Raw genomic sequence first — 11725 nt, 5'->3', positions numbered from 1 at the left:
TTGGTGTTTTAGGTTCTTTCAGCAGGAAATAGGATATCAACAGGCAAAGCAGGGAAATCAAATGTAACATCCATCCCTTCAACTCAGTCAATTCAGGAGGATATCTTTCATGTGTCATTGATTCTGAATGAAAGAAAGAAAGAAAAAATAAAATAAAATAAAACAAGATGTGTTTGTATTTTATCTTATTCTGAGACATATCCGGGCCTCTCTGGCTTCGAGCATATTTAAAATGTATGTACAGTACATACACAGAGTGTAAGAAATGTATATGTACTGTACATACTAAAATCTGTAGTAGTAGGCCACACAATCTTTAAGTAGGAGTCTCTGTAGTGCAGAGAATTGGGAAATTTGGCTAATAGGATACTCTGTAGACATGAGGCTAGATCTCTATATATATGTCAGGAATTGGACAAGGGAAGTCTTTTGTAGCCAACTCTGGTTGTGGTACATCCATCCGCAGCCAGAATTGCCCGCCCGCCCAAGTACCGCCGCGGCCCAGAGCCAGCCCCGCCCAACACGCTTGCGGTGGCAACCCTGGGGCATAGTTACTGCGTACTACGTACATACTATACTTGAACGTGGTGCTAAAGCAGTTGATTGTGGTGCTACTTTTCTGGACCCAACGTTCAAACTTTAGCGCTTCCCTCTAAAATACACTTCCACTATCCACGTTACATTACACATAATAATACATAGATCCTTACTAATACAGTCTGACTGTCCCCATCGGATCCCATCCCCATCTCAACCTTTAGGTTCTTATTAGTTGTAGAGATGTAGATTGGAGGGTTAAAACCTGGGATTAGTATTAGAAATAGTTAGAATGAGTTATAATCACAAGAAATATGAAGAATGTAGGTGTAGAGATGATGTGCTAGAGATGTCTAGTGCATGGTAGTTTTAATGGGGTGCTGCCATGGGTCCAGGTTAAAATTGGGTTGGAACCACACTGAGCTGTTTTTCCGGCCCGAGCTGGCAACCACGTTCAAGTGTTGTTGACACCCACGCTCAACTGTAACCAAACCCGGCAACGCCGAAACCGTCCAGCGTCAGTTCCCAGTCTCAAACCCACCAACCAAACCAAACCAACCAAACCAAACCAACCAAACCAACCAACCAACCACCTCAAACCTGCTGCTGCTATGATCTATCCCACAACAACCTCTTCTGCCCCCTCTAATTGCTCCCCGCAGCTGCCATGCAGTTCTGACCTGTCTATCCTCCCCTCAGTCAGAGCCATTGCTGCATCCCGTTACGCCTGTTGACCTCTCCCCCTCACCCTAGGTTCGTCTCGCCCTCGGATCCGTCTTATTCCGGTCACTCACGGCCAAGTCAACCTCCCCCTCATCCATCCATCCCCTAATTATCTGCCAACCCCTGGTTCCTGAAGCTAAGAGATAGAGAATTCATACATTCGTCTGCACCGGAAAAAAGGCAGAGACACCAGACTCCCCCAGAATAAGGGCAAAAAGCGCAATTACACAGGAGCCCATGTGGATTAGCACGTCCAAGGAGGGAAAGGAACACCATCTTTCGACCTCCCCTCACTGACGTCTTATCCTCGTCATTGCTACTGTGCACGGAGACCTTGGTGAATAACCTCACAGGCTCCTATTTTGGTGGTCCATGCGGAGTCTAGGAAACTTGCTGAAGAAGAAGCGGACGAAGGACTCGCGCAACTCGAGGGACCTGGATCTGCCCGCTTCACCAGTAGCGGAATCGCCGTCTTCCCGCAAGAGTACTAGTATCAGCACAAACAATCCTGGCTCTCCAACAGCCATTACTACTTCACCACATCCTCCTCCTCTAAACCCCCTGGTCCAGCATCCTGCGGCTTCCAGTCTTGATTCCTCTCGGCCATACCCCGCTTCCTCCACCCGCACCGATAGTCTCAGTGCGCAGCCTGCCACTACAACCACCGCTCCCACAGCTACTACTACGACTACTGCCCCACGAGACGCAGCAGCAGAGGTAACCGCAGCGGCAGCGGCAGCCTCGTCGCTAGCACCAGCTGTTTCCTCTAGTCCTGTAAACACTTGCGCAACCTCCACCACTAGCAACAGCCAGCCTTCCCTACCCATGAACCCCATACCATCTTCCACGCCCTTTTACTCTAATATCGCGAGCGATCCCTCCCAATTTAAGCAACAGCAGCAGCAGCAACCTCACCACTATCAGAATGTTGCCAGCATCAAGAATATCATAAACCCGCCCAATCAAGACGAAGTGGAGTCATCACAGCAGAGAGTTGGCGATGGCCAACATGTACCATCACAGCAACAACCGCAACAACCGCAACAACCGCAACAACCGCAACAGCACGAACAGCAGCAACAGTACGAACATCAGCAACAACAAAATGAACAGCAACGATCTGTCCAGTCTACACGACAAACCAAGGGGAAGTACTCACTAGATGATTTTACGCTACAGCGGACGTTGGGCACCGGCAGCTTCGGGCGTGTGCACCTGGTTCAATCGCGGCATAACCAACGATTCTATGCGATCAAGGTGCTCAAGAAGGCGCAGGTGGTGAAGATGAAGCAGGTCGAACACACGAATGATGAGCGGAAAATGTTGCAGCGGGTTAAGCATCCGTTTCTTATCACGCTATGGGGCACGTTTCAGGACGCGAAGAATCTCTATATGGTTATGGATTTTGTGGAGGGTGGGGAGTTGTTTAGTTTACTGAGGAAGTCACAGGTATGGCGAGATCTTCTATGCAGCATTTGAATCTCCATAATATCATTTTTTGTTTTGCTTTCTTTTTCTTATTCTTTTTCCTTTTGTCACTAAATTCGCCATTTGGTTCAATTAGCGCTTCCCAAACCCCGTTGCAAAATTCTATGCTGCCGAAGTTACGCTGGCGTTGGAATATCTGCACGACCATCACATCGTATACCGAGACTTGAAGCCGGAGAACCTACTTCTCGACAGACACGGCCATTTGAAAATAACGGATTTTGGATTCGCGAAGGAAGTTAGGGATATTACATGGACATTGTGTGGCACGCCTGATTATCTTGCACCGGAGGTGGTGTCGTCGAAGGGATACAATATGTCTGTCGACTGGTAAGTTATATACACCTACCTACCTTTCATTTCTGACCTGTTCCCTCCGATTATTCTCTCCCGCCCTAAACCGCCAAACTAAATTAAACCAATTTACCTGACTGGAAAAGTAGGTGGTCCCTCGGCATCCTAATCTTCGAAATGCTCTGCGGTTTCACTCCGTTTTGGGATGGCGGCTCCCCTATGAGAATCTACGAAAACATCCTCAAATGCCGCGTCAAGTACCCGCCTTATATGCATCCAGACGCCCAGGATCTCCTCTCCCAGCTGATTACGCCAGATCTAACTGTGCGACTTGGAAACTTGCACGGGGGCTCGCAAGACGTGAAGAACCATCCATGGTTTGCAGAGGTGACGTGGGATCGATTGGCGAGGAAAGATATTGATGCCCCGTACATACCGCCTGTGAAAGGTGGGCAGGGCGATGCGAGCCAGTTTGATAGGTATCCCGAGGAAACGGAGGCGTATGGAGGTGGCGGCGATGATCCGTATGTTTCTTCTTTCTATCCTCAATTTTCCTACTTTATTTCTCGCCTACCTGTGTGACTATCTGCCCGTCTCTGTGCTCTGAAATATGCGTTCTCATGTCAAAGAAAAGGAAGAGAATATTGTCTTCGCTAACTTAATACCAAATTGATTTAGATATGGTCATTATTTCGTGGACTTTTAAGTTTTGCGGAGGAATCGACTAACGAAGTATGGAAACGGAACAGAAACGAAAAAAAAAGAGACGACAGAAAGGAAAGCAAAAAAGGATAGATCACCTCTGTTTAAGTGTCAAAAATTACGCTGCCTATCTACTCCTCTTATATTGGTTTGCTATCTATGCAACAGAAAATAACGGGGAAAAGTGTCTTCTTTCTACATACTATCTTCTTCGCCACGTTCGTCCTCCAACTTCTTCTTCTTCTAATTTATTTGCATTCTTATCTGCATTTGGATGGGGTTTCCTCTTCTTATTCTTCTTCATCTTCATCTTCATCTTCATCTTCATCTTCATCATCTTATTCTTTTGCCATTTTATTCTTTTGGACAATATTGTCTAGCTGTTTTAGTTCTTAGGGCACCCCCTTTCTGGTGTCCACTTCCTGTATCCATGACCCTTCTTGGCTTGTTGTTTTTACTTCTTCTTTCTTATCTTCTTATTGCTATTAACTTATCTAAGTTAGCAGGGGTTTTCTTTTTTTCTCCCTTCTTGGCTTGTTGTTTTTATTTCTTCTTTTATCTTCTTACTGCTATTAACTTATCTAAGTTAGGTTAGCACCTACTTCTCTATATTACATAAGTTTCTCTTGCTTTCTTTCTTTCGTTCTTTTCTTTTCATCCTTTCTCTCTTTCCCCTCGCCCCCTCGGTATGGTTAACTGGAAATTTTATTATAGTTATATTCTGATTAATCAGCTTCCAGGGCACCGTTTTTATCACATTTTTATTTTTGTTTTTCTGCACTCCGTTCGTTGTCCCTTTCCTTGTTTGGTCAAAATAGGATGGGCATATGCGGTATAAGGAGGGCCTGGTGTGTTTTTATATAACTATATGAGGTTCATTTGGAGAAATGAGGGCAATGTTTTGAATGACATGATGCAAAAGTAGCAGTCAGGGATAAAGAATATCTGATTCGACACTTGACACTGACACTGGGATAACCTCTCTTGCCTGATTCTGGTCATATTGTAATATAAGAAAATATTATCTGTTGTCTTTCTTTTGTTGCCTTCTGTTGACGGAAGAAGAATTGTTCCTTTTCTCATTTACAGTATAAACTTAGTCGTATGCCTGGTCCATTTTTTCCCCCCCTAAACGTTCCTATCCTATTTTCCTATCATTCATCGAACATATCCCAATACCCCAAGTACGTCGGTGCTGTCTCGTTTAGTTGCGTTTCTACAACTATGCATTTTCCAATAGAAAAAAGCAGGCTTAAAAAAGGAAAGGGAACGGAACTGAAAACGGGATAGACACAGTACACTATAAATACAGAGAGATTATCACGAAGAAAAAAAAGTGAAAAGAAAAGAAAACCAACCCCCCTCCGGGAAGAATTTAGGAGGGGAGGACAAATGCAAGGGGGATATAAGTGACGTATTCTCTATCGTTCCCAGCCAAAGCAAAAATCAACTCAGAATGGCGAAAATAGATGGAAAGGTCTGTCCAGCTCATGGCTCTCACATAACTGTACCGGCGGGCCGTGATGGATCGAAACAATCATACACTATCCTCTTATCCCAATCTCATTCCATCCATCCATCCATCCATCAAGCTAAATCATGGCAGTCAATTCCAATCCAAATCCACCTTCCACCAACCACTCCACCCTCCCCGCTCAAACAATCTCAAAACTAAAAGATACCGCCGCTCCCATCCCCGCTCCCGCCAAACGACGAGCTACCGCCAACGCCGCCCATCTTCTGTTCCTGGTTCACGCGCGCCCCATAGGCACGGCTCGTGGCGTTCCATAGCTGGATGTATTTCTCCATGCAGGCGGTGAGGCAGGTTTGTTCCTTGGAGGAGAGGCTGGAGCCTGGGGATGGGATACATTTTTCGAAGCAGTTTTCGTTTACTTTCTGGATTTTGGGAGTTAGGTTAGGGCTTGGGTTTGGAGTGTTTTTTTTTATTAAAAATTTTCTTTTTGAGGGGATCGGGTATTTTTGGAGAGGGTTGTGGAGGGAGCGAAAGGGGGAGAGAAGAGAGAGAGGGAACTATTATTACGTACGGTTATGAGGGAACGGGCGTTGTTAACGGCAGCCTCTTGTTGGACCTGGGTTATTATTGCGGATTTGACGTCGGCGGAGGTTTGCGGGGAGGCAGAGCCGGTTTGCGAGAAGGGGTTTGATAGGGACATTTTTGGATTGGGTGGCTGTGGCTGTAAATGCAGTAATCATGCGGAGAGGTTCTGACTTGGGGGAATTGGTGAGGTAGTTGTGATAATTGAAGGCTCCTTTATTCTCTTGAATCTTAGTTGTTCTGGTGCTACTGAGCTTTTTGATATATCGGCGCGGCGAGGGAAAGACTCGGCCGCAGCCTGCTTACCTCATCGTCACATGACTGGCTCTCGCGGCCTAGACGAGAAGTGGACAGATTGATCTTCAACGTCGTCAACATTGAGCGAATACACTGCGTACAATAGCTGCAAGAGCTGCTACAACCTCAGCCAACAGTCGCTGTATATTCCTTGCCTATATCCCCTACATTTTCTGCCTGCAGGGACGCAAGGAAACTTGAGCGGGATCCTTTACACGCTCAATGCGTTCTTTCCAAGCTAGCCACCCATTCTGATCCCCAGCCTGTTCTACGCTTTGCCAGACACAGGCATAAAACTCGCTGATGTCCTGGTGACACGACACTCCTTGATGACCTTCCTTTCTTGCAGTCGTCGCATTTACCCAGCTTTAATTTCTCCTGCGCGTCTTGAATTGGCCCTCAGTCAGCTACGACCGGCGTCTACTGACCCCCGCATCCTCCGCCTCTGCCCTCTGCACCCGAACCTCCGCTCTGAAGCAAGGAACCATGCTGTTACAAGCGCTCCCTTGCCTTTGGCTATGGGTGTTGGGCCTATGCCTGGGTCTGTCCCATGCCTCTGATGATCCTCATGATTTCGAGGACCATGCCGACGTTAAACGAGTTCCTGTATGTTGCTTTCACAAACGCCGCGTCGTATTGTTTTGTCGATTCAATCACTAATCATTGACTATTTCTTTCACTTGCGCTTCTAGATGATCCCCTACAGTATATCTCAAGTACGTTAAAAAACAACAGTCTGAGCTTCCATAGTGGCTATGGACGCGAATTGACGTAATACACCCCCCGGTAGCCGTATATAGATACCGAGTCGGAAAGCCGTTGGTTCGATTATGGTGGTGATACCGTCATTCGCACGGATCAGTATGTTTTGTTCTCTCCGCTTTGACTCTACATTCCCAGCCAAGTTGTTATACCTACTTATCCTTGCCAATTAGATATATTCGTCTTACTCCGGATCGACCATCGCGACAAGGCTGGCTATTCTCTCGCGTTCCGTTAACCGCGACTAATTGGCAGGTCGGTGCCGTTTCTTCCGCGGCGCAATGAATAACCAGAGGGAAAGTGCTAAATGTAGGTCTTGATATAGGTCGAAGTCGAATTTAGCATCCACGGCGAAGGAAACCTTCATGGAGATGGTATGGCGATATGGCTCACCAAACAACGCTCAACTAAGGGCCCTGTATTTGGCTCCATAGACAAGTTCGAAGGATTGGGTATCTTCTTTGACACGTATAAGAATAATCGCCCATCCGTTGCGTTTCCCTATGTTATGGCTATGCTGGGCGATGGTCAGACATCGTATGACCAGGCACATGACGGCAAAGCCAATGAGCTTGCTGGATGCTCGGTAAGTTGCACCTTCGAGTACTAACTCTTATCTATTTCAATGCCCAATACTCCAGCTAATGTCAAAATGAACCAGGCTCGAGGACTTCGTGGCGCATCCGTCGCTACAAAGGCCCGTATAACCTACTTCCAAGACAAGTTCCTCGCCCTCGACCTGCAATACAAATCGGACCATTCCTGGACCCCTTGCTTCACCGTTGAAGCGACCGAGCAACAATCTATAAACATACCCACTGTCGCCTACCTCGGTATGTCCGCCGAGACCGGCGAACTCAGCGACAACCATGACATCATATCTATCAGCACCTACTCGCTATATGACAAGGCGCCGGAAGACAAACAGACTGGCTCCCGCGGTGCTGGTAGGAAGGCTACTCAAAAGTCAAAGACTGGGAAGGGAAGCGCTTATAGTAGGAGTGGTGATGATGGTACTGGTGCCGGGGGATGGTTTTGGTTTTTCTTTAAGATCATCATGTTCCTATTTCTTATTCTGGCGGCATATATTGGTTTCACGGCTTTTAGAGCCAGTCAAAGACGGAGGTTTTGATATCGATATTTCCGTTGTGATGAATGATAGTCGAGGTTGTCATTTTCTTTCCCCCTTCCTCACCCTAAATTCTTATTCTTCCGTCCTAAATCGTTTCTTATGTGTATTCTCTCAGGGTTCCTTGCGTTTGCTGGTTGTAGCATTGTTTCTGCATGCATCATATATACCTTGATTTTCTGACGGCTCGAGCTTCGCCGGTTTTTACTACCTTTGCTCTTTCTTTCTTTCTTTCTTTCTTTCTTTCTTTTTTTTTTTTTTTTTTTTTTTTTTCACTTTCCACCTCCTAAACAATCTCCCTTTGCACCATTTCTTTTCCCAGCACTTGGATAAACGAGAAGGGTTGACTTACTCATTATCAAAAGCGCAATTCGAAGATGAAAACCAAGGAAAGAAAGAAGAAAGGATCGAAATAAATCTTGTGACCAGGTCCAAATTCCTGATTTAATTCCCTTCTGTTCCAAAGGGCGATTAGGTCATCTCAGATGTCTTCAGAATGCTTTAGTGGTTGTGTGATTAGCCCTGGAAACTCAACTCATCTCTGCAACGCCAGGGGCATGCACAAGATAATCCGCCCGCCTAGTGTCCCCTGTTAGCAAAAAGCCCTATTAGCGGTGACCTAAGTCAGGAAGGTTCTGAACTCTGCCTCAAGTTACCCCGCCTCAAATCGACAGGGAGCAGATGTCGTCTCTCCGCGTGGGCTCAGTAGAAGTAATATCTAAACTTACCCCATCAGCACGTGTCCTTTCAAATAAGCACCCTTTACGCCAACCTCGCCTGCCCGGTCATCTTACCGGTGGAATGGTTTGATGCGTTTATTTAACCTGGATGGAGTGATAATTCTTGGTGACGAGTAAATAGAAACAAGATGATGATCTGATAAGATATGAATTTGTGTGTTGTATTTTCGGTACTGGTAATACATAAATATATTTCAATATCATGTGAGCTAGTTTGAAGAGCCAACCTTGTCCCAACATCAACCAACTCTGCACCTCACCGCAACGCTTTCTCCACGACATTCGTTTGGCCAACGACGAACTAGTTTCACTTTCGCTCAGAATCGCCGAAGACTGATATGGATGTTCTGATTGTTTATCCTATCTGATCAGCCCAAGTGATGATAGTCTACGGCTCTTATCGCATTTACGTCCCTGCGGCACCCGAGACATGACATCACTTACTCTCTTGCTATATCCCGACAATCTTATTTTCGGTCTCTAGGAGATAAACGGTGCTCAGATGATATAGAAACCGCCCTGGCTCTAGCGGCAACGCTCACGGGACATTACACGATTTTGGCGGTAAAAAAGGGGAAAGAATGGAAAACGAATATTCCACCGCCCAACGAAGCAAATTCCGCTTCAAATCCAAACACCGCGCCTCGCGCTCCAGATCAAAATCAGAAACGCCACACGATGATGGCAGCGATGGTACTAAATCACAATCATCATCCCACCCGCGCCGCTATCGCCGTCGACATCATCGCCACCGGCCCTCTAAACGCCACAAGTCTTCCAATACCCCCCCTCCAACGTATGAAGAGCCTCCTGAACTGTCTCCCGACGCTGCATTCCGTGAATCCCTCTTCGACGCCTTAGCTGACGATGAAGGCGCGGCATACTGGGAGTCGGTATATGGCCAGCCGATTCATACCTACGCCCGTCCGGATTTGGGTGGTGAGCTAGAGCAGATGACAGATGAGGAATATGCGGCATATGTGCGTGCGCGCATGTGGGAAAAGACCCATGAGGCGGTTTTTGAGGAGAGGGAGCGAAGGAAGAAGGAGCGGGAGAGGCAAAGGGATGATAATAGGCGGACGCAAGGGGGGAGCGAACGCGAGTCGTTTGAGAGGATGATTGAGGAGAGTTTACGGAGGGGCCAGGAGAGGAAGATGAAGAAGCGTACGGCGGATGTTTGGTTGGATATCTGGAGAAGGTATTTGGATACTTGGGAGGATTTGAATGCGCGAGCTCGTGCTGCGGCGTCGAAAGCAGCAACAGCATCATCGTCGTCGACTTCGAAGGATACCGGCCCTTCAGTTGACAAAATGAACGAAAAACTTCGAAATCTCATTTTTTGGCCTGTTGAATCGGGTAAGCGAAGAGATATTACTCCCGGGGCCGTGGAGACGTTTATGCGGAACGCGCCTATTCCCACCCCGGCGGACACCCCTGCCTCTGGTTTAGAGCAGCGGGGAAAGCTTCAGTCCCACCCATCTGACCTTCTTACTGTTTTGAAAATTGAACGGGTCAGATGGCATCCGGATAAAATGCAACATCGATATGGAGCACTTGGGATGGAGGATCAGCTCATAAAGGGCGCCACAGAGGTTTTCCAAATACTAGATCGTATGTGGGTGAAGGAGCGCGAGCTGCGGGATAAGGGATGATGGATTCATAGGATGATGGGTTCATGATATATTCTACGATTTTCTTCCACGCGTGGGATTCAATTTTGGGAGTTCATTTCTGAAACTCATTCTACAGCCCCTTGTTGACACAATATTGCTGATCATGACCAGATATTGGTCAGATAAAGGCAGATTATTGGAGATTTTGGAAGTGCTGGCGGCAATATGCGGGGACACTCACCCCTGCCGTTCTGGTAGCTAACCTGTCGAGGCATTTGGAACTGGCATCTCTTGCTTCGTTATGTCACCTTGGCACTCTAAATAGGCAAACATTTTCGAGGACAACACCACGGCTAAGGTGGACATGACATCCGGAGATTTCTTTTGTTCAGACAACATGGAAAAAATCCTATGAGTAGCCTTATTGTGGAGATATAGCCAACCTACATCTCAATACTACTGCACTAAACTCAACCCCAGCCGCGAAATTCAATTCTCGTCTTGAAAATATCCGGTCGCCCAAGACAAACTGACCTCGTACCTTAGCTTCGGTCATATCATGGGAGTTCTAAGTGACAGAAGCTTAGCTTTTTTTTCTTCGTACCTGTGGGGACCGGCCAATGACATAAAATAAGCGAATGCCACGAGGCCGTATGACAGAGGCATGGATGCCACTGGATGGTTGTGCTTTGGAGTCTGCACTCCTGTTAAATGGGGCCATACTAGCGCGAGATCCCCTTTCTAAAATAGTAGCTAAATCAAGAGGACGTCATCGCCAAAAATCTATTTTTAGAGAAAGTCGATACGAATAATGTGAAGCTATAAGCCTCATCTCTTTTATTTCGTTAGAGAAATAATAAAGCTGGATAAATATCTGATGGCGTGGACCTCACCTACATAGGTATTATATACATCCATTAATCCAAATGAGGAAAAGACGGGATCTAAAAATAAACATCTCGGCCCGGGTGCGCGGACTCGGGCCGCACTTTTCGGTAACTATTCGCCAAGAACCACATAACCGGAGACTTATGCTACTTACCCATAACATCGTGAAACGATAGCCCACCACCACACGAAAAGAACTACGACAACTGCAAATTTGCAATTGTTGGACCGTGACGACGACCATCTTGGCTTCAACCGTCAAGCGTCATGCAAGGATCGCCAACCATCGTTGGACTGAGTTGGGAACCCATGTAGGGTTTTTTCAGGCTTCCAATTGATGAACATCTTCTAGTTAAGTCCAACATGAGAGGTAGGTAAACGTATTCTAGACATGCGGGTAGAATTGCTCTGCTTACAGGCTTATTCAGCTTAGTCAAAAGCTCCTTAACTATCCGCTCCAAGTGTGTCGATATCTTGTCGAACCTCCAGATGCCTA

General features: G+C 46.6%; 4 protein-coding genes across 4 annotated transcripts; 3 read left to right on the top strand and 1 right to left on the bottom strand.

Moving 5' to 3' along the window:
* The first annotated feature begins 982 nt into the window (after nucleotides 1-982).
* Nucleotides 983-5927, top strand: BDCG_02591 (AGC/PKA protein kinase). Its single transcript, XM_045418134.1, has 4 exons — nucleotides 983-2709; nucleotides 2825-3078; nucleotides 3192-3566; nucleotides 3721-5927. Exons 1-4 carry the CDS (start codon nucleotides 1633-1635, stop codon nucleotides 3746-3748), a joined length of 1734 nt encoding a protein of 577 aa, XP_045274785.1. The 5' UTR covers nucleotides 983-1632; the 3' UTR covers nucleotides 3749-5927.
* Nucleotides 4525-6060, bottom strand: BDCG_02590 (mitochondrial intermembrane space translocase subunit Tim). Its single transcript, XM_045418133.1, has 2 exons — nucleotides 5790-6060; nucleotides 4525-5640 (listed from the first exon to the last, which is right to left on the bottom strand). Exons 1-2 carry the CDS (start codon nucleotides 5916-5918, stop codon nucleotides 5416-5418), a joined length of 354 nt encoding a protein of 117 aa, XP_045274784.1. The 5' UTR covers nucleotides 5919-6060; the 3' UTR covers nucleotides 4525-5415.
* BDCG_02589 (lectin, mannose-binding 2) lies at nucleotides 5941-8898 on the top strand. The gene is made up of 6 exons (XM_045418132.1): nucleotides 5941-6703; nucleotides 6790-6813; nucleotides 6888-6958; nucleotides 7033-7114; nucleotides 7185-7445; nucleotides 7521-8898. The coding sequence occupies exons 1-6, from the start codon at nucleotides 6584-6586 to the stop codon at nucleotides 7989-7991; spliced, it is 1029 nt and encodes a 342-aa protein (XP_045274783.1). The 5' UTR covers nucleotides 5941-6583; the 3' UTR covers nucleotides 7992-8898.
* Nucleotides 8899-8972: 74 nt separating this feature from the next.
* Nucleotides 8973-11304, top strand: BDCG_02588 (uncharacterized protein). The gene has a single exon (XM_045418131.1). The coding sequence runs from the start codon at nucleotides 9310-9312 to the stop codon at nucleotides 10378-10380; it is 1071 nt and encodes a 356-aa protein (XP_045274782.1). The 5' UTR covers nucleotides 8973-9309; the 3' UTR covers nucleotides 10381-11304.
* Nucleotides 11305-11725: the final 421 nt, after the last annotated feature.

This window comes from Blastomyces dermatitidis (assembly GCF_000003525.1).
Source record: "Blastomyces dermatitidis ER-3 genomic scaffold supercont1.3, whole genome shotgun sequence".
Taxonomy (NCBI): Eukaryota; Fungi; Ascomycota; class Eurotiomycetes; order Onygenales; family Ajellomycetaceae; genus Blastomyces; species Blastomyces dermatitidis.
The sequence above is the reverse complement of the archived record's forward strand: the minus strand, read 5'-3'. Positions and strand labels throughout refer to the sequence as shown.